Source organism: Oncorhynchus kisutch, linkage group LG17 (genome assembly GCF_002021735.2).
Source record: "Oncorhynchus kisutch isolate 150728-3 linkage group LG17, Okis_V2, whole genome shotgun sequence".
NCBI classification, from domain to species: Eukaryota; Metazoa; Chordata; class Actinopteri; order Salmoniformes; family Salmonidae; genus Oncorhynchus; species Oncorhynchus kisutch.
Window position 1 is genome coordinate 32,060,262 of NC_034190.2, and position 26,022 is coordinate 32,086,283.

Genomic DNA, 26,022 nt, shown 5'->3' on the forward strand with positions numbered 1-26,022 from the left:
CACCCACCACGGCCACCTGGCCAATGACTTTCTGGCCGCTCTCAACAGCAGTAACACCCTGCCGGCGGTGATCCCCATCGGCTGCTCCTGTCGCCTGCAGCCCCTGGAGCTGTGCGTAGTACCTGTTATGAAGGAGTTCCTGCAGGCCCGCTGGTGCGAGATGCACACCCAGAATGAAGGAGCTGTGGCTCTGGGGCCGGGTGACCTGGCTCTACTTCTGGTGGAATGTCTGGGTGACGTGGTCTCGTGCTTGGCCACGCAGCCCAAGATCCTCCAGCAGTCCTTCATGATGGTCAGCACACCGCCACAGGAGGAAGGAGAGGAAGGTCCAGCTGAACTGGCGCAGAGCCTGACCGAGGCTCTGGTCGGCCTTTCTCAAGCAAAGTCGGCAAAGAGGAGCTCTGAAGCGCTAACGAAAGTGGAGCCAGAGGACAAAGGGGTGGTCTCGGACACTACGTCTGAGTACACCTTGCCCTCGCCGACACCCAACCCTCAAGCTCTTAAACAGGTGTTTGAGAAGGACAGCGATCTGGAATCTTTCCATGGCTTTGAGGAAACTGAGATTGATCATTTGCGGACTCGCAACTCACAGTAGACTACGGACATGGATCATTCAACACTGTTTCAAACCAAGGGAATCATGACATTTGAAGCAGAAATTGAATATCTCTGGAGACTTTACCAAACCCCTGTTAACTGTGTGCACACATTCATTCCTTTCTCTTGGGAAGGTGAGGTGACTTTTGCTATTTTGTGGGTGGAACATTCACATAATGAAGTGTTTTTGTACATTTTCTATCACAAGCTGCTGTTGTACACGTTTTTGTCTTTACGTGTAACCCTAAGGTTAAATCATTAAATATGACTAACCTGTTTTATGCAATTAATCAGTCTCTTTCCATCAACACTGTAGACTAAAGACTTTGTAAATAACTTGTACTCAAACTCCTTAGAATTGATTGAAACTGTCATTCATAGGCTGGCTTAGACCTCAACATTTTGCTCTCTAAGGCACTGCATCGGTTTGATCCCAGGCTGTGCCGTGACCGGGAGACCCATGATGTGGGGCACAATTGGTCAAGCGTCGTCCGGGTTAGGCCGGCTGGGATGTCCTTGTCCCATCGTGCTTTAAATGACATTTTATTGGTCACATACACATTTAGCAGATGTTATTACGGGTGTAGCGACATGTGTGAGCGACTCATTGTGGCGGGCCGGGAGTGCCTGCAAGCTGATTTGTCGCTAGCTGGACAGTGTTTCCTCCGACACATTGGTGCAGCTGGCTTCAAGGGTTAAGCAAGCAGTGTGGCTTGGCAGGGTCGTTTCGGAGGACGCATGGCTCTCGACCTTCGCCTCTTCCGAGGCCATAGGGGAGTTTCAGCGATGGGACAAGACTAACTACCAAATTGGATATGAAATTGGGGAGGAAGTTGTTTTTTAAAGAGCAAAATGTCACTTCTAGTAGGGATCGTTTGATATACACTGCTTCAAAAAATAAAGGGAACACTAAAATAACACATCCTATATCTGAATGAATTAAATATTCTTATTAAATACTTTTTTCTTTACATAGTTGAATGTGCTGACAACAAAATCACACAAATTATCACTGGAAATCAAATTTATCAACCCATGGAGGTCTGGATTTGGACTCAAAATTAAAGTGGAAAACCACACTACAGGCTGATCCAACTTTGATGTAATGTCCTTAAAACAAGGTCATTTTACAGGGGGCTCTGGCAGTGCTCCTCCTTGCACAAAGGCGGAGGTAGCGGTCCTGCTGCTGGGTTGTTGCCCTCCTACGGCCTCCTGATGTACTGGCATGTCTCCTGGTAGCGCCTCCATGCTCTGGACACTACGCTGACAGACACAGCAAACCTTCTTGCCACATCTCGCATTGATGTGCCATCCTGGATGAGCTGCACTACCTGAGCCACTTGTGTGGGTTGTAGACTCCGTCTCATGCTACCACTAGAGTGAAAGCACCACCAGCATTCAAAAGTGACCAAAACATCAGCCAGGAAGCATAGGGACTGAGAAGTGGTCTGTGGTCCCCACCTGCAGAATCACTCCTTTATTGGGGTGTCTTGCTAAATGCCTATAATTTCCACCTGTCTATTCCATTTGCACAACAGCATGTGAAATGTATTGTCAGTCAGTGTTGCTTCCTAAGTGGACAGTTTGATTTCACAGTGTGATTGACTTGGAGTTACATTGTGTTGTTTAAGTGTTCCCTTTATTTTTTTGAGCAGTGTATTTAACTTCACTCACTTGTATGATTCTGTATGGCCCCATGTAGCTCAGTTGGTAGAGCATGGTGCCTGCAACACCAGGGTTGTGGGTTTGATTCCCACAGGGGAACCAGTATGAAAACGTATGCACTCTCTACTGTAAGTTGCTCTGGATAAGAGCGTCTGCTAAATGACAAATGTATGCTTCACCTAACACCGGTGCCAATATCCTCCAAAGACTGGCTTCTCTGTTTTTATCACATAAGTAGATAGACAGGCCATTGCTTCATTTGATCTACTTTTTGTTTATGTACTAAAAGCAATCTAGCCTTTAAAGAAATCGTCCACAGCGATAAATTACCTCAAGAAAACCAACTATGCGTTCCAAGGAAATCTCAGATGTCGATGCCTTACCGACTGCTTTCTCTTGGATTACATCCTACCCCTGGGCTCATTTACATATTTTTGTATTTTTATTATCACCTGAATGATTCTCCATTTTTAAATAAGAAATAAAGTGTCAAGCCTGCTTTAATGGTGGGTTTTCCTTTGAGGTACTAACAGCATAGTTCTGTTTGGTTGAACCAAAAACAAGTTTAGGTGTGTGTGTGTCCCCCCAAGAACCTTTACCCTTAGCTCTGCTTGTGTGTGGACCTTTCCAATTACAGAACATAAATCTAATTTCTCAGAACTTCACCAGATTTATTTTAAGCCTGATTGTCATTCAAGTTTAAATAACTCACCCATTCAGAAATTTACATTTATTTTTCATATTACAAAAGTGGGAAAAACTAAATTGGTTACATAGCAGCCTTATCAAAGCGCTAACATTTTAGAATGTCATGGAACAGACCGATAGTGTGGCTTAACGTACAGTCCTGAATCGCCAACATCGTCCTTATTCAAACCCACTGCAAAAGAAAAGAAAATTACATTTTCATATCACTTAAGATGAACTAAACTACAATGCATCTTCAGTTAAATGCTATAATCAATTTAGGACAAATGACAGCTTTAAACAACCATTTCCTATCAAGTGATGTACTACACACAAGTACACTAAACATGCCAGTCACGATGAGTCATGTGGCTATAACCTACCTGACCATGTGGGCAATTTCCCAGTTGGTCTCACAGGACATGGGGCCAACAATCTCCACACCTTCTTCTGTCACAATGGCAATCTCATGCTAAAAACAGTCAAAACATCAGTCATGTCACAAATGGCTATGAGACTGGTAGCTTCAAAAACAGAAATTCACTATATGCTATTGAAAATAACTAATTCAGGAGTGTTACGAGACTAACGACTCACCCTGTTGTAGGAGCGAGCATCGCGATAGTACAGCACTTTAAGGCAGCGCTCAATCAGCGCTCGCGCCTCATCCTTAGTGATCTCCACCTTGTTCTCCACCACCTCCCTCATCAGGGGCTGCATGGACACACAGAATAACCTTAAACAAACCCATACGTACTGCAAGGGTCTTTGTTGAACTCCAACTGTGGAACATTCATTTTTACATACAGTATTACCATGAAGTAGTAGATACATCATGCAGTACAGATTACACTCATTCCTTTTCTTATCCCTGAAGGGGTTGCCACTATTTCTATGAAAAAGTGTAGCTCGACGACTTTAAAAATAAATGACTACTCCAGCCAATCATGGGAATAGAAACTATGGCATTTTATCTTTGATTTATAAAAGATACATTCTAAACTATGAAATGTATAGAAGTTATTACTGCGTCTCAATATTAGTCCCCTCATGTGTGTTCATTAGCTTATTTGTCCTCACCTGGGCCAGGTAAGCACCAAACCCTGTCGCCACTGTAGGTGCCTCATAGGCCACACCCAGCTTGTCCACGTAGCCCAGGAAGCTAGAGAAATACAAGATGACAAGTTATGCATTTATGTTGACGTAGCTAGTTACAATATTTATAGCTGCAGGTCTCAAGTCAGTTTGATGTTAACATCAAGACCTATGAGGAGAACCACAGCGTAGCCTAGTGGTTAGAGCGTTGGACTAGTAACCGAAAGGTTGCAAGAGTTCAACACGGACCCTTGCTGACAAGGTACAAATCTGTCGTTCTGCCCCTGAACAAGGCAGTTAACCCACTGTTCCTAGGCTGTCATTGAAAATAAGAATTTGTTCTTAACTGACTTGCCTAGTTAAATAAAAGGTCAAATAAAAAAGGCAAAAACTAACCAGGGTCATGGTTAAACTATTCGATCTAACATGACAACATTGTCAACGGGCACTCCTAAATTGCTAAGCAATTTCAAGAGTTCCACATCTCGGCATAACTTCTGATAAGGACAGAAAAATCTGCTGGAAAATCATCCCACCTCTCGCCGTTGTAGAATCCACCAACGACCACAGTGTTCCACAGTGGGTTCATCTTGCTGCGGCGGTTGTACATTACCCGTGTCAACCAGGAGTGAATGGCTTTGGGGCTGTAGCTGTGACCGTCCCCCAGGAGCTCCTCATCGATCCTGGGATGCAAACACACACACACCTGATCAGTGGTGGTCCTCAGGGAGATAACCAAGAAAAGGTTTCAGCACCCCAAGTGAGGGAAATGACTCCTTATTGCCAGAAACCATTAAAACAAAGATCCTGCCCCAATCTCCTTAAAACCCATTATTATACTTTCAATCAATGATCCAGACCCTATACTCCAATCTATCTGCAAACATCTGCTTCCGTTAGTTTTCCATCTCCAGAAGTACACACCAAGGATGTCATCTTCATTGTTAATTGCCTTCTCTCAAACCCGTAGTCAGTCTGCTATGATCCTATTACAATCTATGGCACCAAATATCTATACTGATGACATATTATTCTTCCAGATTGTTTCTCACTCTTTTCCCCACCTTTTAGATATCTTTAATACTTTTAGCAAAATTGCAGGATAAAAGATCAATTGGGGGAAGTCTGCTTTACTACCACTGAACAATAGACGAGAGTAATCTATTCCGTTAAACATCCCAGTGGTCCAATATTTTAGATATCTGGGAGTACAAATGTATCCCTCCTTGCAAAATATTGTACTGAATCATGTAAAAAAAAAAAAAAAAATGTACATAAATTATGTAATAATAATAATAAAATTCTATTGCGTTTTTCAGTGGTTAAAATGAACACCCTTCCACAATTTTTTTCAGTATCAATGCTCCCTGTAGCACCACCTGGGCTCCCGAATGGCACAGCGGGGCATCGCAGTGGCACTGCATCACTACAGTCCCTAGTTCGATTCCAAGCTGTATCACATCCAGCGTGATTGGGAGTCCCATAGGGTGTGTTTGGCCGTCATTGTAAATAAGAATTGGTTCTTAATTAACTGACTTGCCTAGTTAAAATAAGGTTACATTTTTAACAAATTGTCAACAAACAAAGGAATTGTCAAAAAGAATTGTCTTGGGAAAAAATGTACTTCTTAATCTCCATGTATCTGGAGGGGGTAAAAACCCAAGTACGTAAAAAAATTATGGGGGATGGCTCATTCCAAGATGTCCAACAAAAGCACAACCTGCCGAAGCACTTTATTTTCTTCTACTTACAATTACGTTCGGCTAGGAGCGGCTATGTGATACCTTGGGAAACCAAGTTTAATCCCCATCCCTTTCACAAGTTACTGCTTAGAAAAAGAGGTCTCGCATCTGAAATGTATTCTCTTCTAGTAAAGACCTCATCCTAGCAACTTTCAATTTGGCTGAGTAGGGAAAAAAGTTGGAGTTTAACTCAACCTCATTCCTTAATTATTTCCTCTCATGTTGTGCATATTCATATACTTCTGTCAATGGATAATATCTGTATATAAAAAATGTTGACACTAGCATATGCAAACGCACTGATGTCATTGACAGAGATAGTCAGATCTGCTTCTGTGTGCCAATGTCAGTGAGTTAAGCATACAAAGCTAAGGGCATCTCTTGCAGTTTCTCCTTTCTAGAACCAACCTATTATTATGAATGCTACTATATTATGAACTACTCCATTTTCTGTGTATGTGCCTTTTAAGAGTCAACAATAAATAAATTAAAACAAAAACATATATATACTTTTAAAACATTAATGTAAATATTCACCATAAAGGATCAAGACAGCATATCCGATTTTTCTGAAAGAAACCTCAAACTTACACCATCTGTTCGATTATCTGCTTCATGTACTGGTAGTCTGCGTAGTCACCGGAAGCGCCCAGGATGGTGGTGTCATTCACCTTCATGAGACGAGAGATGTTACGGAACCGTGCCAGGGAACCATAGGAGCCCAGCATGTCAGCTGCGATGATGACTCCACCTGTAAACTTCACTCCCAACACTGATGTTCCCGTCACCATGGGGTTTCTAAAGTTTAGGGAGGGGAAAATGTAGATAGTTTGTCATGGGAAAGTTTTATTAGCTAACGTTACACTAAAAATGCAATACAGAGGAATGCATGCTGAACGTCAATTTAGGCTCATGCACGCGCATATATAACTTATGGCGGGAGTAGGACTAGCTACATAATATGCTTCTATAGTATCCTTCGTGATGGTGAGTTTGTTAGCTAGATAGCTACCTCACTGCCATGTCATACTAGCATTAACTACCGTAAGCGCAATATGATTAGGTAGATAACTGGCGAGGCATAGATGGACAACTTATCACGTCAGTCAATTTGTGCGAAATAGAATAAGATAGCGCGTGAACATATTCAGTTTAGCTAACTATAGTATCCCAACTAAATAATAGGGCAGTAGTCAGTGAGCTAACGTTAACTACATCGGCTAGCTCCACCATGATGATACAGCACTGCAGCGTACCGAGGAAATCGAAAGTGGGATGACATTATTAGGGTCTCAACTCAAAAGTATTTACTTACAGAGTGTGTTTGATAGGTCCGCATACTGGGGCTAAACTGCTGCCAGGAAATGAATAAAATTGTCCGGGTTTTGGTCCATTCTCCCAGAAATTGAGCTTCAAACCGCTTGGATCCATGTTACAAATTTGCGGATGTGACGACACAGCTGCTCGTGTTGTGTTCTTTTGCAAAGATTATGGGATACAGGAAGCAGACAGTTCTAACAAAAGCCAAACATTATGTATCTTATTTATAACCACATGTAAACCTTAACCCGAAGTATAATAAATAAAACAAGAAACTCATCAATAACTGTTAGTTTTATTATAAATATTCGATGATTTAGTCAGAAGGAAAGGAGTAAAATCAGAGGGGAGTTAAATTGCACTAGATGCTGATCCAAGGTCAGGTTTACGTTTCCTGTGTTTAGAAGGCGACGTTAGGATAGTGTTGTAGTAAACTGATTCTAGATCTGTGCATGGGGTAAGTTAGCCCAAAAGGAAATAAAATATTCATATATGGGTAAACCAATCAAGTTTCTGTCACTAGGCAGAATTTTCTTAGACGAGCCATCAGCTCAGTTACTGGGCAGACCAACCATAACGCCTCCTATCAGAATAATATTTAGCAAGAAAATAAAGCAATTGAACCAATAGAATTTAACTTACACTTGGTATCCGAGTAGAATTAGAACAATCCACCAATTGGAATTTACGTTTGCTTTGTAGTCAGGCAGACATGACATATTTGTCCAATCACAAAAAAAATCTGAAAGGGGATTTTTGCTGTATCTTTGGCTCAGGTACTTTCTTTTTCTTTTATAAAATAAATAGTCAAATAGGTTTTTATTATATATATCGCCGAATAATATGCGCAATTTAAACATTACTTTGATATATTGTTGAAAAAGTTTGAATTCTGTTACAATTAATGTTTCAAAAGGTGTTTCATTGCTTGGTAATGCTAGCCCAGCTAGCTAGCTATCAAGTTTAGCTAACGTTAGTCACTTGCTAAGATGAAATACTAGTATTCAGTGAATCTACATGTGTTAAATGCCTATCAAACTAGCTTATTTGTTCTTCGTTTGTTATATGTGCTTTCTATTCCCAAAAAACTGACCACCAGTGTGTGCCAAGCCAGATGGCTAGCTAGCAAGCTAGCTACGGTGAATTGAAACATGTTGTGTCGATAAAGCGGGAAGTATGCAAATTGCAAGCGCATGACCATAGAATAGCACAAGCTGTGACATGAAAAAGCAATTGTTAACCATCTCAAATAATGGAAGTCACTAGCTAGCTGAGAGTGAAGCGAGTAGTTTGCAACGCTTGTGAGAAAAAGACCCATGTCATGGCAGGTATTGGTACGCCAAAACCATGCCTCATAGTATTTCGGCACCGTGCTAGTGACAGCCGGGTAAACCAGCTTGACAGCGGCTGCACTCTGTCAATGCGCCATTGTATTATGCCAATCAAGCTTTATAATTAGGAACACTTCTTTTTTAATTATCCTACGTAATCGCCAGTTTGTCATGTTTTGGAAAAGCAGACAGCATCGTGCATGTTTCACTCACAAGTATCATTATTTTTCCAGACACTGATAGTGCGTTGGGTGCCGTAGTGGGAGTGTCCCTGGCTGTTCAACTGATTGACTTATTTTCTATTTAGGGGACAGCCTTGTAGCTGCAATAGTGTGCAGCTGCAGCCCGCAATTCGGGGTGTTCCTGCATGTGGCCACCCATGAGCATCCAATTGGTTCCTGGATAAATGCCCCCTCCTCGATGTCTTCATGCATATGACACTTTTGAATGTGGAGTCAAAAGGAAAGTACAAGTATTATGTGAGTTTTTTGGCGGAGTCCGCCTCGATGTCCTTCGCTCCCTCCTGCCCTCACTGTCTTTAACAGAACTGCAGGAAAACAGTGCCCAACAAGCCAGGGCGAAGGACACTGTCTTCCGGTCGCCCCCACCTGCTAGCACGGGAGGCTGGGGGGACAACATGTGCTAGCTAGCTTGTTAGCGACACTGTGTGCTACTTTGCTAATTAGCTAGGGCACGGTGTCGCCCCCGCCTCCCACCTGCTGTGGAAGTCGTGTCCTTCACCCCTGCCTGTCGGGAACAGCTTTCTGTTGTGGGCCGACAGGCGGTGGTGAAATACAGTTTCTACCGGTCGCCCCCGCCTCCCGCTAGCACAGCAGGCGGGAGGCTGGGGCGACACCGTGTGTTAGTTAACTTGATAGTTAGGGACACCGTGCGCTTGCTAGCACACTGTGTCGCTCCTGCCTGCTGTGTCCTTCGCTCCCGCCCGCCGAACGCCTGCCCTCATCGTAGTTAACAGAACTGCAGGATAACAGTGCATGACAGGTGGGGACGAAAGACACTCTCTACCGGTGTACGGCTAGCTAACTACCGTTGTCGCCCCTGCCCCTTCTTCTGTGGGGTGTATTGGCGACTGGCATCCAACATTACTGTGCATTAATACCACCTACTGTACTGGAGCGCTCCCACCTGTCCGAGTTTAATCATTTAGCAATAGAAAGAGGGTAATGCAGATGCAGGAATGTCCCGAATTGCACCCTTCTGTGTAGCTGTAGCACGCATCACTGTACTTGATTTTGGCTATACAGTACACACCAAACTCAGATTTTTCTCATTAAAAAAATATGCTCATAATGATACATTGAATATATTGACACAAGATTGAAATTAAATGAGATTGAATGATCATACCCCCAAGACATGCTAACCTCTCACCATTACCAATAACAGGGGAGGTTAGCAAGTCTTGGGGTTATGATATTTGACCCTCTGTAACTTCCTTTCTCACTCATCATTATTAACTATTCATTTCAGGACTATCCGTAATCATGGAATCATCCATATTAGGATAATGTAGAAGTGTTTAGAAACATATTCTGTTCTTATTTACAATAAAAGTTACTCCAAAATGACACAATACATTTACCATTAATTTATAATTGGGCACAAAATAATCTGAAACACAACCAAAACTAAATGCAAATACATCCAACAAGTTTGTAGAGTCACACGCTTGATGTAGTCATTGCGTGCTAGGAATATGGGACCAAATCCTACATTTTGACTACTTTATTTATAAGAATCTTTAGGGGTGTTAATCATTTTGACCCCTACCTTTTTGCGAGAAAAAACTATTACTTGTTTCAACAAAATATCTTTCTCTGAGCAATTTTTTGGTATAAAATAATATACAGTGCCTTCAGAAAGTATTCATACCCCTTGACTTATTCCACATTTTATTACAGCCTATTTTCAAGATGGATAAAATATATATTTTTCTCTACCATCTACACACAATACCCAATAATGACAGTGAAAATGACCGTTATTAAAAATGTTGGCAAATTTATTGAAAAAACCCCCCTTCAAATTTGTGGATTGGGCTATTTCAACCACACCCGTTGCTGACTAGTGTTCAAAATCGAGCACATAGCCATGCAATCTCCATAGACAAACATTGGCAGTAGAATGGACCGTACTGAAGAGCTCAGTGCCTTTCAATGTGGCACTGTCATAGGATGCCACCTTTCCAACAAGTTAGTCAGTCAAATTTCTGCCCTGCTAGAGCTGCCCCGGGTCAACTGTAAGTGCTGTTACTGTGAAGTGTAATCTAGGCGCAACAACGGTTCAGCCGCGAAGTGGTAGGCCACACACGCTCACAGAATGGGACCGCCGAGTGCTGAAGCGTGTAGGAATCGTCTGTCCTTGGTTGTAACATTCACTACCGAGTTCCAAACTGCTTCTCGAAGCAACGTCAGCTTCATGAAATGGGTTTCCATGGTCGAGCAGCCACACACAAGCCTAAGATCACCATGCGCAAAGCCAAATGTCGGCTACAGTGGTGTAAAGCTCTCCGCTATTGGATTCTGGAGCAGTGGAAAGTTGTTCTCTGGAGTGATTAATCACGCTTCACCATCTGGCAGTCCGACGGAAGAATCTGGGTTTGGCAGATGCCAGAAGAACGCTACCTGCCCGAATGCATAGTGCCAACTGTAAAGTTTGGTGGAGGACAAAAAATGGTCCTGGGCTGTTTTTCAAGGTTTGGGCTACGCCCCTTAGTTCCAGTGATGGACATCTTAACGCTACAGCATACAATGACATTCTAGACGATTCTGTGCTTCCAACTTTGTGGCAACAGTTTGAGGAAGGCCCTTTCCTGTTTCAGCATGATAATGCACCCGTGCACAAAGCGAGGTCCATACAGAAAAGGTTTGTCGAGATAGTTGAAGTGGAAGAACTTGTTACACCCCTGAGTCAAACATTTGTAGAAGCACCTTTGGCAGCGATTACAGTTGTCTTTATGGGTAAGTCTCTAAGCTTTTCAGACCTGGATTGTGCAACATTTGCCAATTATTATTTCCCAAATTCTTCAAGCTCTGTCAATTTGGTTGTTGAACATTGCTAGACAACCATTTTCAGGTCTTGCAATAGATTTTTCAATCTTTGGAGGGAGTTGAAAGTCCGTGTTGCCCAGCAACAGCCCCAAAACATCACTGCTCTAGAGGAGATTTGCATGGAGGAATGGGCCAAAATACCAGCAACAGTGTGTGAAAACCTTGTGAAGACTTACAGAAAACATTTGACCTCTGTCATTGCCAACAAAGGGTATATAACAAAGTATTGAGATAAACTTTTGTTATTGACCAAATACTTATTATCCACAATAATTTGCAAATAAATTAATTAAATATCCTACAATGTGATTTTCTGGATTTTTTTTCTCATTTTGTCTGTCATAGTTGAAGTGTACCTATGATGAAAATTACAGGCCTCTCTCATCTTTTTAAGTGGGAGAACTTGCACAATTGGTGGGTGACTAAATACTTTTTTGCCCGCCTGTATATCTCTATTATGCGTTGGAATATATCATATATCATATTCCAAAACAGATTTCCAAAATTAAAATCACTTACATGCTGACAACACTGGCCGCATTGCGTCCCCAAGCATTTCAAAATATATGTACCCATGCATGTTATTCAATCATTTCATCCAAACTGCTCGTGCGCATCAACAAGTGTCTGCGTAGCCAGGTGCTAAAATAGAACTTGGTTCTATTTTAGATGCCCTGTCAGTCTTGCCTCTCCCATCTACTCGTTGGTTTTTAGGAGCATATACCCACGTGGGCGATTGAAAGATGAACGAGGTCCACACTCCAGTCCAGTTGGTTGCAGTAAAGCACCTTAAAGTTGGTTGCCAACTGCCATATAAAATCCACAGAAGAAGATGACTGAACTAGGAGTGATTACTAGAAACTAACTAGGTTTCCCCTTTTATTTTTTGATTAATTGTCGGACTAGAGAACACATGATTTTGTGACTCAAAATAGGTCCATATTCTACAAAGATCCAGCAGAAAAGGACCCTGTACATGTAATTCCCAGTGTTTATATCCCAGTACAAATTATCTAGCAACAGCAAGCTAGCTAGCTAAATATCCATTAATGTTTCATAAGTTTCGACCTGTCCCCAAATGAATATAGTTCAGAGTTAATTTTGATATTTCTACCTCTGTGTCCTGATCACGTCTGGTGGGAATAGACAAACTCAACATGCAAACGCAGGTCACAAAAATCTAAATTAGCATGACACGAGCTGAATTAAATGTAAACGGATTTGAAAAAAATCTTGGTATATGCTCAGTGCTCCGTTGACATTTTCACAGAGATACGCTTGTTTTTGTGAGAAATCTTGTAAAAAAAGATAAGGGATTTTGAATTAATATGAAAAGTGTATACTAAAATAAGAAAATACTACATGTCATGTCTCAAAATTGATATCCATCTTACCTCTATATTGTTTTATGTCCTGCGGATTCGAGAAGAAAGATGACGAGTTAAACGGCAAAGTGAGCCTGTCATATAGCCAATAGCCTTAATTCTCTCACAGAATCCAGCCTAGTTGATGCAACTTTCCAGACTTTTGTACCACTTTTCAATATATGTTAATCACATACTCACGGACAGTTTCCTTGTTGAGATTCAATTGGCACATACGCATTTGTGTTGCCATCATATTTTTTTAATTTAACGTTTATTTTACTAGGCAAGTCAGTTAAGAACAAATGTATTTATTTACAATGATGGCCTACCGGGGAACAGTGAGTTAACTGCCTTGTGGCAGAACGACAGATTTGTACCTTGTCAGCTCGGGGATTTGATGACTGAAGAGGCCCAACGCTCTAACCTGTTGAGCACTGAGCAAACAGTCAATGGTTGTATTTGACATTTATTTTTTAAGAGTATGGATTTCAGCAATCAAAGAAAGGCATGCAACTACAGAGGATAAACATAGGTAAGGGTTTAGTCATAGATTATTATTTTTTTGAAGTATTGACCTTGGGCGAATCGATGTAATTGGAGCTGAATTCCAAGCCTGGTCTCTGCTCCACTCCATTGGTGGATTTAATCAGAAACTAACTCCTATCAGTACTACCGTCATCATAGTCAGATATAATCCATAATTTCCATTTGGATTTAAATGAAACGAAATGAAGGCTTCTTCTGTCTTGTCTTGTTGGGCAGCTTATCAGTTGAAAATTCACTAACATTGTGCATGTCCAATAAAGAGCGTTATTGGATGTGGAGGGATAGATTTAACATCTTCAACTAAAACTAAAAGTTGCTTTTAAAATATCAAATGACAGCCCCCAGCAAATTTCACAAGTGCTTAGAACAGTGTTATATCCTCAACGCCATTTTACCTGCTGTTGTTGTGCTAGCTGATTAGCTGTTGTTGTCTCACCTACTGTTTTAGCTAGCTTTCCCAATTCAACACCTGTGATTACTGTATGCCTCGCTGTATGTCTTTCTCAAATGTCAATATGCCTTGTATACTGTTGTTCAGGTTAGTTATCATTGTTTTAGTTCACAATGGAGCCCCTAGTTCCACTCTTCACACCCCTGATAACTCCTTTGTCCCACCTCCCACACATGCGGTGACCTCACCCATTACAACCAGCATGTCCAGAGATACAACCTCTCTCATCATCACCCAGTGCCTGGGCTTACCTCCGCTCTACCATGCCCAGAAACCTGCTCCTCTTATTCTCTGTCCCCAACGCTCTAGGCGACCAGTTTTGATAGCCTTTAGCCGCACCCTCATACTACTCCTTCTCTGTTCCACGGGTGATGTAGAGGTAAACCCAGGCCCTGCATGTCCCCAGGCACCCTCATTTGTTGACTTCTGTGATCGAAAAAGCCTTGGTTTCATGCATGTCAACATCAGAAGCCTCCTCCCTAAGTTTGTTTTACTCACTGCTTTAGCACACTCTGCTAACCCTGATGTCCTTGCTGTGTCTGAATCCTGGCTCAGGAAGGCCACCAAAAATTCAGAGATTTCCATACCCAACTATAACATCTTCCGTCAAGATAGAACTGCCAAAGGGGGAGGAGTTGCAGTCTACTGCAGAGATAGCCTGCAAAGTAATGTCATACTTTCCAGGTCCATACCCAAACAGTTCGAACTACTAATTTTGAAAATTACTCTCTCCAGAAACAAGTCTCTCACTGTTGCCGCCTGCTACCGACCCCCCTCAGCTCCCAGCTGTGCCCTGGACACCATTTGTGAATTGATCGCCCCCCATCTAACTTCAGAGTTTGTTCTGTTAGGTGACCTAAACTGGGATATGCTTAACACCCCGGCAGTCCTACAATCTAAGCTAGATGCCCTCAATCTCACACAAATCATCAAGGAACCCACCAGGTACAACCCTAACTCTGTAAACAAGGGCACCCTCATAGACGTCATCCTGACCAACTGGCCCTCCAAATACACCTCCGCTGTCTTCAACCAGGATTTCAGCGATCACTGCCTCATTGCCTGTATCCGCTACGGAGCCGCAGTCAAACGACCACCCCTCATCACTGTCAAACGCTCCCTAAAACACTTCTGTGAGCAGGCCTTTCTAATCGACCTGGCCCGGGTATCCTGGAAGGACATTGACCTCATCCCGTCAGTTGAGGATGCCTGGTCATTCTTTAAAAGTAACTTCCTCACCATTTTAGATAAGCATGCTCCGTTCAAAAAATGCAGAACTAAAAACAGATACAGCCCTTGGTTCACTCCAGACCTGACTGCCCTCGACCAGCACAAAAACATCCTGTGGCGGACTGCAATAGCATCGAATAGTCCCCGTGATATGCAACTGTTCAGGGAAGTCAGGAACCAATACACGCAGTCAGTCAGGAAAGCTAAGGCCAGAAGTTTGCATCCTGTAGCTCCAACTCCAAAAAGTTCTGGGACACTGAAGTCCATGGAGAACAAGAGCACCTCCTCCCAGCTGCCCACTGCACTGAGGCTAGGTAACACGGTCACCACCGATAAATCCATGATTATCGAAAACTTCAATAAGCATTTCTCAACGGCTGGCCATGCCTTCCGCCTGGCTACTCCAACCTCGGCCAACAGCTCCACCCCCCCCGCAGCTCCTCGCCCAAGCCTCTCCAGGTTCTCCTTTACCCAAATCCAGATAGCAGATGTTCTGAAAGAGCTGCAAAACCTGGACCCGTACAAATCAGCTGGGCTTGACAATCTGGACCCTCTATTTCTGAAACTATCCGCCGCCATTGTCGCAACCCCTATTACCAGCCTGTTCAACCTCTCTTTCATATCGTCTGAGATCCCCAAGGATTGGAAAGCTGCCGCAGTCATCCCCCTCTTCAAAGGGGGAGACACCCTGGACCCAAACTGTTACAGACCTATATCCATCCTGCCCTGCCTATCTAAGGTCTTCGAAAGCCAAGTCAACAAACAGGTCACTGACCATCTCGAATCCCACCGTACCTTCTCCGCTGTGCAATCTGGTTTCCGAGCCGGTCACGGGTGCACCTCAGCCACACTCAAGGTACTAAACGATATCATAACCGCCATCGATAAAAGACAGTACTGTGCAGCCGTCTACATCGACCTTGCCAAGGCTTTCGACTCTGTCAATCACCATATTCTTATCGGCAGACTCAGTAGCCTCGGTTTTTCGGATGACTGCCTTGCCTGGTTCACCAATTACATTTACAGACAGAGTTCAGTGTGTCAAATCGGAGGGCATGCTGTCCGGTCCTCTGGCAGTCTCTATGGGGGTGCCACAGGGTTCAATTCTCGGGCCGACTCTTTTCTCTGTATATATCAATGATGTTGCTCTTGCTGCGGGCGATTCCCTGATCCACCTCTACGCAGACGACACCATTCTATATACTTTCGGCCCGTCATTGGACACTGTGCTATCTAACCTCCAAACGAGCTTCAATGCCATACAACACTCCTTCTGTGGCCTCCAACTGCTCTTAAACGCTAGTAAAACCAAATGCATGCTTTTCAAGCTGCCTGCACCCGCATGCCCGACTAGCATCACCACCCTGGATGGTTCCGACCTTGAATATGTGGACATCTATAAGTACCTAGGTGTCTGGCTAGACTGCAAACTCTCCTTCCAGACTCATATCAAACATCTCCAATCGAAAATCAAATCAAGAGTCTGCTTTCTATTCCGCAACAAAGCCTCCTTCACTCACGCCGCCAAGCTTACCCTAGTAAAACTGACTATCCTACCGATCCTCGACTTCGGCGATGTCATCTACAAAATGGCTTCCAACACTCTACTCAGACTGCATCCAGTTTGCTATCACAGTGCCATCCGTTTTGTCACTAAAGCACCTTATACCACCCACCACTGCGACTTGTATGCTCTAGTCGGCTGGCCCTCGCTACATATTCGTCGCCAGACCCACTGGCTCCAGGTCATCTACAAGTCCATGCTAGGTAAAGCTCCGCCTTATCTCAGTTCACTGGTCACGATGGCAACACCCATCCGTAGCACGCGCTCCAGCAGGTGTATCTCACTGATCATCCCTAAAGCCAACACCTCATTTGGCCGCCTTTCGTTCCAGTACTCTGCTGCCTGTGACTGGAACGAATTGCAAAAATCGCTGAAGTTGGAGACTTTTATCTCCCTCACCAACTTCAAACATCAGCTATCTGAGCAGCTAACCGATCGCTGCAGCTGTACATAGTCTATTGGTGAATAGCCCACCCATTTTCACCTACCTCATCCCCATACTGTTTTTATTTATTTACTTTTCTGCTCTTTTGCACACCAATATCTCTACCTGTACATGACCATCTGATCATTTATCACTCCAGTGTTAATCTGCAAAATTGTAATTATTCGCCTACCTCCTCATGCCTTTTGCACACATTGTATATAGACTCCCCCTTTTTTTGCTACTGTGTTATTGACTTGTTAATTGTTTACTCCATGTGTAACTCTGTGTTGTCTGTTCACACTGCTATGCTTTATCTTGGCCAGGTCGCAGTTGCAAATGAGAACTTGTTCTCAACTAGCCTACCTGGTTAAATAAAGGTGAAATAATTTTTTACAATTTTAAATAACGTTTACCCTCCTCTCCTCATTTCAGAGGCCTCAGGGTGTGTTTGCCACCTCTGTGTGAGCAAACAATGACGGAGGACAGGCTGAAGGCGGACCCCTCCAAGCGGGAGGGGCTGGACTCAGTAGAGGGAGACACAGAGCCCAGCCTGCTGCTGCAGAAACTAAAGAGCAACATCTCGTAAGTCCCACCCCTCTGTCCACACAGCCACTGCTTAAATCATCAAAATGTACTAAAATATTGTGTAGTATCAGCACCCTCTGCAGCATTTCCTGCCATTTATCTCATACAGCTTATCCATCAGTGTCATTAGAAAGTCTGCAGAAATGTGTTTGTAATAGCAGTTTCTTTTCGCAGTAAGAATGTACAGGGCAAAGTGGACGTTATCCTGGTGAGTGCCAAGACATCTTTGGTATTGCTCTGTGTATGAATTGCCTTGTCTATGAATGACCCAGATTGTATCCTATGTCTCACCTACCCACAGCAAGATGTGCAGCGCTTCTCTGACAACGACAAACTCTACCTTTACCTCCAGCTGCCTTCTGGTCCCAGTTCAGGGGAGAAAAGGTGAGCATCATTATCATCAGAAATCACTCTGGGTCTAGCACTCTATGATTGTCCTCCTGGAGGGACATATTTGTGGCTCTTCAGATGACTGAAGAGGCTGATGTATGACTCACAAATCCCACTGAAGAGGCCAGTGTGTGTGTGGTGGTAGTGGCTGATAGTGGTTGATGTTTATCCTCTCCTTTCGTTGTTGCCGCTTGTCCTCAGTGGCACGGTGGAGGTCTTTTTCATGATGTGCAGCCCTACCGTGGATGGCCTTCCTCCATTTAGTTTTATTTCCATTCAGTCCATTAGAGAAACATTAGGTGTCATGCAAGCAAGCGTTGCCGCAGTGGTCCATCCAGAAGGGGGTGCATTGTACCTACCTGCTGGTGGTTTTAAGTTTAGTTTTGATCTGGATGTTAATTGTGTGCGTTTGAGATACATAGATCTGCATGGTCTGTTGAATCTCTGCATCTCGAACATGCACGCATCTCCAAATTCCCCAAACTCTTTTTCTCAGTCTGGCAATGGCCCCGCTGGCACAACTTAGGCGGTGGTGTATTTCTGCATCGATGTCAGCTTTGGAGGAGAGAACACTGCCAAGGTAAGGGAAGAGGTCCACGTTTTCATGGGTGTTATTGTCAACATGTATACAAAGCTCAATAACCCAGTCACATACTGACTTCCCCCAATAACACTTTACACTTAAAACGATTCATAAATGCTATTATAAGTAGTTTATAAACTATAAATTATTTAGTTAATAGTTTATAAATCTGTTATAAACAGTTGACACTGATTGACATTTTGTGATGGTAATTTAGTTGCTTGCCAAAATGTGAGTGCATATGGATTATTATTACTATTGCCAGGGCAGCAATGCATGTTTGAGCTGGAATAAAACAGCAGCAACATGAACCTTGTGCTGGCTCTTTCATCTTCCTTTTTTTGGGGGGGGTGGCACCGGTTGAGAAGTTGGGGATGTGTAAATCTCCTCATTAGATTTTTTTCTTTTTAATGTTCACCGCCTTAACTTGTTTCAAAATGTCTACATTGAACTGTCGCTTTGTTTCCCGCCACAAGAAAGAAAGAAAAAATGTATCAGCAAAACATGGCTGCTGAGATGTACTGCTTTGCTGTGTTTGTCCTGAGCAGCAGCAGCAGTGACCCCAGCTCCTTCAACACAGCTGACCAGCTGCACACCTGCAACTGGATCCGCAGCCACCTGGAGGAGCACGTAGACACCTGCCTGCCCAAGCAAGACGTCTACGAGACATACAAGTAAGTTCATGTCATGAGGCACAGCTGTGACTGTGAGTTACAAATGTACTCGTGAACCCGGACTACCTGAACATCAATAGGAAATGTTCGTTTTCCCGTTTGAAACACATTGCTACGGTGTGCCCTAATGAAAACAACCCAGCTAATGTTATGATCTCTTACACTCTCATCCCCCAGGAGATACTGTGAAAACCTGCAGCACCGGCCTCTGAGTGCTGCCAATTTTGGGAAGATCATCCGTGACATCTTCCCCAACATCAAAGCCCGGAGGCTCGGTGGCAGGGGACAATCCAAATATCCTTTCAGTCTGTTACGAGGTTGTTTTGGGAGGCCCTTTAAGCATTTTAACGCAATTTTACTTTTGTTTGCCACAACTGCATTGACACCTGTAAATGAAATATTCAAGCGTCTTCCTGAATGCTGGATGGAATTCAGGGATTCACCCATACTTCAATGCATCCTATTTGCATCCTATTTTATATTTTTGCACAATATGGGAAATGTGGATAGAATAATGCCACAGAGTACAAAGGATCAAAAAGTATTACCATAATCTATTGATAAGTGGAGAGGGTGGGGTTCCCCTTTCTGTCTACAGTTATTCCTTAACTCCCGCTGACACGTATTGTTATAGTGGAATCCGCAGGAAGACGGTGCTAAACATGCCACTGTTGCCAAACCTGGACCTGAAGAACGACCCAGTATGTATGACTAGCCAACTGCACTTCCTGTTTAGATGATAGCACACTACCATTGCTTTTGCTATAGCTAAGTGCAAAAATGACTGTCAGTAGTGATTAAGGCTGTACGTCCATGTAGTCGGAGCTGACGGAGCTGGTGCAGACCTACAAGCAAGAGGTGACGGAGGCGGCTTGTGAGCTCATCTGTGATTGGGCCCAGAAGATCCTCAAGCGTTCCTTTGACACAGTGGTCGAGATCGCCCGTTTTCTTGTGCAGGAGCACATCGTCAATCCGCGCTGCAGCCAGGCTGAACTTGTCACTTCTGCCGCTATGGCAGGTGAGTCTCAGTGTTTCCATCATACTGTGTTCAGTCGTCCTCGTTACACTGTGTTCAGTCGTCCTCGTTACACTGTGTTCAGTCGTCCTCGTTACACTGTGTTCAGTCGTCCTCGTTACACTGTGTTCAGTCGTCCTCGTTACACTGTGTTCAGTCGTCCTCGTTACACTGTGTTCAGTCATCTTCAATACCATCCGCAACCATCTTATGGTTGGAATTTCTTGTGATTTTTCTCTGTCTCACAGGAGGTCCTGCAAAGCCCCACAAGGTGATCAAGAAGAACCCAGTACCATCCAAAGGAGGTGGGCCAGAGACGGAAGGGAGCGGCTCTGAAGCTAAGGTAGTGAGTGCATCAACAATACCCTTTCAAAGACTAAACGCAAAGTACATGAACACACTGCTGGGCTGGAAGTTGTAATAATGAGCCATGTCTACTTATATTGATTTTATGTAACACAATGATGTTGTTTCTCTCAGAGGGATAAAGACGTTGGGGATCAGTCGTTGCCAGGTAAACTGCAGTCCAGTGACAAGCCTATGAAAGGGGCGGAGTCGGTACGCCCGGGGGGTCGCGAATTACAGGTGGAGGCTCTGATGAAACACTTGCCCCGAATCCTGCCTCGCAGCTCTGTCCCGGAAAAGTCCCAGCTTTCGGTGCGCTCCTCGCCTCCCTCGCTGGCGCCCAAAGACGCAGGCGGCATGAAAGTCATCACAATGACTGCCCTGCCCCAGCAGCAAGGGGGCGCTCTCCCCGTCATGATCCTCCCCCAGAGCGTCAGCCTCTCCTACCCCGACAGGGAAAAAGCCCCGTCAATCACTATGGCGCCCGTGGCACCAACGTCGGTGGTGCAGAGGGCTCGCGCAGCGGGCAAACGGGCCCCCGAGGCAGCAAGTGGGGGCCCCGGGCCGGGAGGCACGCCGGCCAAACGGAAACGAGGACGACCCAGGAAGCCACGGCCAGAGGACACCACCCCCCCGCAGCCGCCCCCTCCACCCTTACCCTCGGTCAACCAAGCCCCTATTATGAATTCCCTCACCGGAGGGGTGATCCAGAAAGCCTGCTCTTCCTCCTCCTCCCAGGTGGTGGAGGTCGTATTCCAGGACCAGCAGGCCTTGGTACTAGGTCAGTTGCATTCGGTAGCGGACACAGGTGACCCAGAGCACCGGGGCATGGTGCTCGAGACTGACCCACGGCCCGTGCTGCTGCTGTCAGGGGCCAGTCACACAAACTGGGACATGGGCAGGGCCATGGTAGAGGTCATCCAGAGGGCCCCGAGACCACCCACCATCATCACCAAGAACAACAACTCCCAGTCTACCCCCCAGCACCGCCTGCCCCTGCCCACTGTGCTGGAGGATCGAGGGGAGGTGGAGATCACCCTCACCCCCGTGGAGCCTTCGGACGATCTGCCGACCCCCACTGGCCAGGCTAGCTCGACCCCCACTGCCCAGGCTAGCTCGGAGGGTGGCCCCACACCCGATGACAGCTCTAAAGAACCTAGCCCTGGCCTTCCTTGTCCCAGAGACTAAGGAGCACTAAGGGACTTTATACTACCCTTAGGGGGAGGATAACCACCCCCAATCATCTTCTCCCAGGTAGCGTCTTCTCCCCGATTGGTGGAAATCCAAGATTGGTAGCGCAGAGAGCCAAGAAGGATCGATGAAGCCTAAACACTATTAATCCCTGTTGACCTTCCGTTTATAAAACTCTTTGCTGTGACTCTAACTGCATGTTTGTCTTTGTAATTGTGAGCAGAGAGAGCGATAAAGGCGGTTCCATAGTTCTTATGACGAGAGGGGGGGGGGTATTTACGGGTTCGGACCTTTTAAGGTATTAAGTGCTACTCTCCCTGAGAGGAACTCCCCTCAGTGTTTATTTTCTTTTAATAATATACAGTTGAAATCTGAAGTTTACATACACCTTAGCCAAATACATTTAAACTCCGTTTTTCATCATTCCTGGCATGTAATCCTAGTAAAACTTCCCTGTCTTTGGTCAAGTAGGATCACCACTTTATTTTAAGAATGTGAAATGTCAGAATAACATTTGATTTATTTCAGCTTTTATTTCACATTCCCAGTGAGTCAGAAATTTACATACACTCAATTAGTATTTGGTAGCATTGCCTTTAAATTGTTTAACTTGGTTCAAACGTTTCGGGTAGCCTTCCACAAGCTTCCCACAGTAATTTGGGTGAATTTTGGCCCATTCCTCTTGACAGAGCTGGTGTAACTGAGTCAGGTTTGTAGGCCTCCTTGTTCGCACACGCTTTTTCAGTTCTGCCCACAAATTTTCTATAAGATTGAGGTCAGGGCTTTGTGATGGCCACTCCAATACCTTGACTTTGTTGTCCTTAAGCCATTTTGTGCCACCCCTGTGCTTCACAGTTGGGATGGTGTTCTTCGGCTTTCAAGCTTCCCCCTTTTTCCTCCAAACATAACGATGACTCATTATAGCCAAACAGTTCTATTTTTCTTTCATCAGACCAGAGGACATTTCTCCAAAAACCGTTGTCTGGCTTTTTAATGGCGGTTTTGGAGCAGTGGCTTCTTCCTTGCTGAGTGGCCTTTCAGGTTATGTCGATATAGGACTTGTTTTACTGTGGATATAGATACTTTTGCACTTGTTTCCTCCAGCATCTTCACAAAGTTGTTTGCTGCTGTTCTGGTATTGATTCGCACCAAAGTGCGTTCATCTCTAGGAGACAGAACGTGTCTACTTCCTGAGAGGTATGACGGATGCATGGTCCCATGGTGTTTATATAGATGAACGTGGTACCTTCAGGCGTTTGGAAATTGCTCCCAAGGATGAACCAGACTTGATTTATAAGCGAAATAATCTGTCCGTAAACAATTGTTGGAAACATTACTTGTGTCATGCACAAAGTAGATGTCCTAACCGACTTGCCGTAACTATAGTTTGTTAACAAGAAATTTGTGGAGTGGTTGAAAAACGAGTTTTAATGACTCCAACCTAAGTGTATGTAAACTTCCGACTGTATATCTTTGGTTGTGTTATGTTAATGTTTGTAGTTGTGCTTTCAAATAGACTTCCAGAGTAAAGGAGAATGCATGACTCGCTGCTGGTGGAGCTGCATTTAAATGATGCCCCCCTCAAGCATCAGAACTGGGTCTGCCACAGTGTTGTAAATAATTGTGTGACAAGATTGTGAGTTTGCCCCCTCCCCCTTCTCCAAATCCATTAAATTGGAGTGTGACAACGCGAGCACTTACCAGGTCGTCATGCCAATATTACAGCACTTCCTGTTAGCGATTTAGCATAGATTACGAAACGTAGACACCATATAGGCTAGACTATGACAAACAGTCATTAAATATGCCTATTTTGAACTTGCATCACCTCGGGCGAAAGCGTCAAAGCACAAACCTGTGAGCCTAGTGTAAAACCTTGAGCGCGGCAAAGAGACATAATGAAATATTAGCGCAGATTTAGAAAATCATTTAGCCTGATGCTAAGCTAATGCAGGATGCCAAGCCCTTTTTTTTAATAAGTTATGGATGTTGTACCTTAGTCCTAGAGTGTATAAATATTATATACATTTTACATTTTCAAACTGTCTGGCAGAGACAACTATTTTTAGTCACCCTTTGCCAAACTTTCAGCCTCTGGCTTTGCCTAGGGGTGCATACATCTTTGGTGCTGAACTGAGGCATATTGCTATACATAGCAGTACATGATAATGTAAGATATTGATACCCTTCAATCCAAACCCAGCATATCATCCAAAGTATCATCAACCTTAAATAGGCTGGTTTTGTGTTTTTTATACCTTTGTCCTTTGACAATGGGCGATTTCAATTTGTAATCCCCAGCCTCAGCCCTTTTGGAATTAAATTGAAGCAGACAACAAGAATATTTGCACTGATATGAAGAAATCAAAAAGGGAAGAGCCTGTTGGTTAGAACATATAATAGTAGTGATTACTAGGAATTAAAACAATGATTAAAAACCTGCTATATGCTTGAGGTAGTTTTAGATGAGGCTATGTTAGCTTTATTTTTCATTAGAGTTGATGGTGAAATTTGACTGAATTGAGAATGAGCACTACGGAATTAGACTTTATTATTAGCCTATGCCATGTTATTGTCCTTCTGTAAACTATGGGCTTATGAAGAGAGAAACTTTATGTAAATTCATGATGCATTCATTTGGTACTGTATTGGTGAGGACACAAGTTTGTCTACACACTACACTATTTCCTGGGAAAACAGGGATTCCCTATGTCTGTCTTAATAGATTTTCTCCCCAACCAGTATGTAGTACAAGGGTGACCAACCATATACATACATGTGGCCAACCTTCTTGCTTGCAGGCTTTTGTCCCAGCCCTGTTCTTACACACCTGATTCTATTCTACTAATCAGCTACTCATGATTAGGTAAATCAGTTGTGTTAGAGCAGAGCTGGAATGAAATCCTGCAGTGCATACCTTGTAGCTGTGAGGAGGGTTGGCCACCCCTGATCTAGTATATTCTATTGGTCTGTTAATTGTGTAATTACATGTGCATAGTTATAGTAACTCAACTTATCCTCGTTGATGACATTGGAGTATGAGCTAGCAATGATCTCAGAGTTGTATTAGTCAATTGACAGATCAAGTTAATATCAGTAAGAGGTGGGTTTTACTTTGAATGAAAACTACTGATAAACTGGAGGCCCAGGGGACAGGTCCTTTAGTGTGCAGTTAAATGAGTGTTGCAGTAAGTGAATGAGTGAGTGGGAGAACTTTTTCACTGTGGAGCCACGGTGCTCAAAAGAAACGGGTTAGAGAATCAAAGATAAGGATCGGGATCCGGGTAGCAGAGCCTTGACCATAACTGGCGGTCAAACCACATCATGACCGACCACGGTCAAGCTCTGTAGATGCTCTGTTGATGGTGGTAACTCTCTGTAAACCAGCCCGGCTAGCTATGTAGTGGTTAAGTAGCTTCATAGCTTTGCTTTGCGGTTCGTTTGAGTCATGCAAATAAGAAGATTGCAAATTAGTCATTTTGCTATTGTTGTTTTATCAAATCTATAAAAACATGATTTATCATATGTGCTTTTGTTGATGTGAGTCATTAAAGTTTCATTCATTGTACAGGTCATTTGAAGTCCAGTTTTAACATGAATGTCTGTGAATTTCAAAGGCACTTACAGTTTTTAAAAAATCTGTCCATGCATGGTTTTATGTGACAGTAATTATATTATTCTAAGATTCAATAAAAACAAAACTGTTACTCTCCTAGATTAGAAAGCATACGTCAAACCATAAAATGTATTGACTAAGGGTTTAAAAATGAGATGTGTTAAGTTATCTGTTTTAGTTTAACATTATATTCCCCCAGGTTGTGTTTTGCACTTTATTTATACCTGAAGATTAAATCATTTACAATTTGGTGTGCATTTGGTGTGCACATAAAAAACAGAATCCTGATTTGATCATTAAGAATTGCACCTTACATGTTAGTGATTTTATACGTGCAACTCTGAATGCCCTTGTTTGAATTGTTTTTTTCTAAATCATTGTCTCAGAGTTGCATCATTTACATCTATGCTTCCTTTTAAAAAAACAGCTAAACAAAATGATGCCAACAACAACTAATGTGAATATATTTTCCTATGCTGACTGTAATAAATGTTGTTAAAGGGTAATTGGAGAGATGTTGGGTGTTGATC

At 43.6% G+C, this 26,022-nt stretch overlaps 2 protein-coding genes across 8 annotated transcripts; one reads left to right on the top strand and one right to left on the bottom strand.

Annotated features, from left to right (window-relative positions):
• Positions 1–2,977: 2,977 nt before the first annotated feature.
• LOC109907475 (proteasome subunit beta type-4) lies at positions 2,978–8,667 on the bottom strand. Of its 2 annotated transcripts, none has more exons than XM_020505454.2 (7): positions 8,651–8,667; positions 6,378–6,584; positions 4,581–4,727; positions 4,030–4,111; positions 3,547–3,663; positions 3,333–3,421; positions 2,978–3,142 (listed from the first exon to the last, which is right to left on the bottom strand). In XM_020505454.2, exons 2-7 carry the CDS (start codon positions 6,575–6,577, stop codon positions 3,130–3,132), a joined length of 648 nt encoding a protein of 215 aa, XP_020361043.1. In that variant the 5' UTR covers positions 6,578–6,584; positions 8,651–8,667; the 3' UTR covers positions 2,978–3,129. The 2 variants fall into 2 exon arrangements, with proteins under 2 accessions (XP_020361043.1, XP_020361042.1); XM_020505453.1 differs by lacking the exon at positions 8,651–8,667 and adding an exon at positions 7,102–7,262.
• LOC109907474 (DNA-binding protein RFX5) lies at positions 7,834–26,005 on the top strand. 6 transcript variants are annotated; one of them, XM_031793561.1, is made up of 12 exons: positions 7,849–7,882; positions 8,745–8,916; positions 17,526–17,675; positions 17,853–17,886; positions 17,980–18,062; positions 18,565–18,648; positions 19,200–19,325; positions 19,503–19,619; positions 19,948–20,026; positions 20,145–20,343; positions 20,589–20,686; positions 20,821–26,005. In XM_031793561.1, the coding sequence occupies exons 2-12, from the start codon at positions 8,885–8,887 to the stop codon at positions 21,871–21,873; spliced, it is 2,055 nt and encodes a 684-aa protein (XP_031649421.1). In that variant the 5' UTR covers positions 7,849–7,882; positions 8,745–8,884; the 3' UTR covers positions 21,874–26,005. The 6 variants fall into 6 exon arrangements, with proteins under 6 accessions (XP_031649423.1, XP_020361040.1, XP_031649421.1 ...); XM_020505449.2 differs by having other exon boundaries at positions 20,589–20,683; XM_031793563.1 differs by lacking the exon at positions 18,565–18,648 and having other exon boundaries at positions 7,834–7,882; positions 19,203–19,325; positions 20,589–20,683.
• Positions 26,006–26,022: the final 17 nt, after the last annotated feature.

Bases quoted from the DNA above. Each gene is read 5' to 3' on its own strand.
- LOC109907475 (XM_020505453.1), bottom strand. From the start codon at position 7,217: ATGGATCCAAGCGGTTTGAAGCTCAATTTCTGGGAGAATGGACCAAAA. The intron at 6,585-7,101 runs GTAAGTAAATAC...CCTAAACTTTAG, and splicing joins GGACCTATCAAACACACTCT to AAACCCCATGGTGACGGGAA. The intron at 3,422-3,546 runs GTGAGTCGTTAG...GACTGTTTTTAG, and splicing joins ATGCTCGCTCCTACAACAGG to CATGAGATTGCCATTGTGAC.
- LOC109907474 (XM_031793561.1), top strand. From the start codon at position 8,885: ATGTGGAGTCAAAAGGAAAGTACAAGTATTAT. The intron at 8,917-17,525 runs GTGAGTTTTTTG...TCCTCATTTCAG, and splicing joins AAGGAAAGTACAAGTATTAT to AGGCCTCAGGGTGTGTTTGC. The intron at 20,687-20,820 runs GTGAGTGCATCA...TGTTTCTCTCAG, and splicing joins GCGGCTCTGAAGCTAAGGTA to AGGGATAAAGACGTTGGGGA.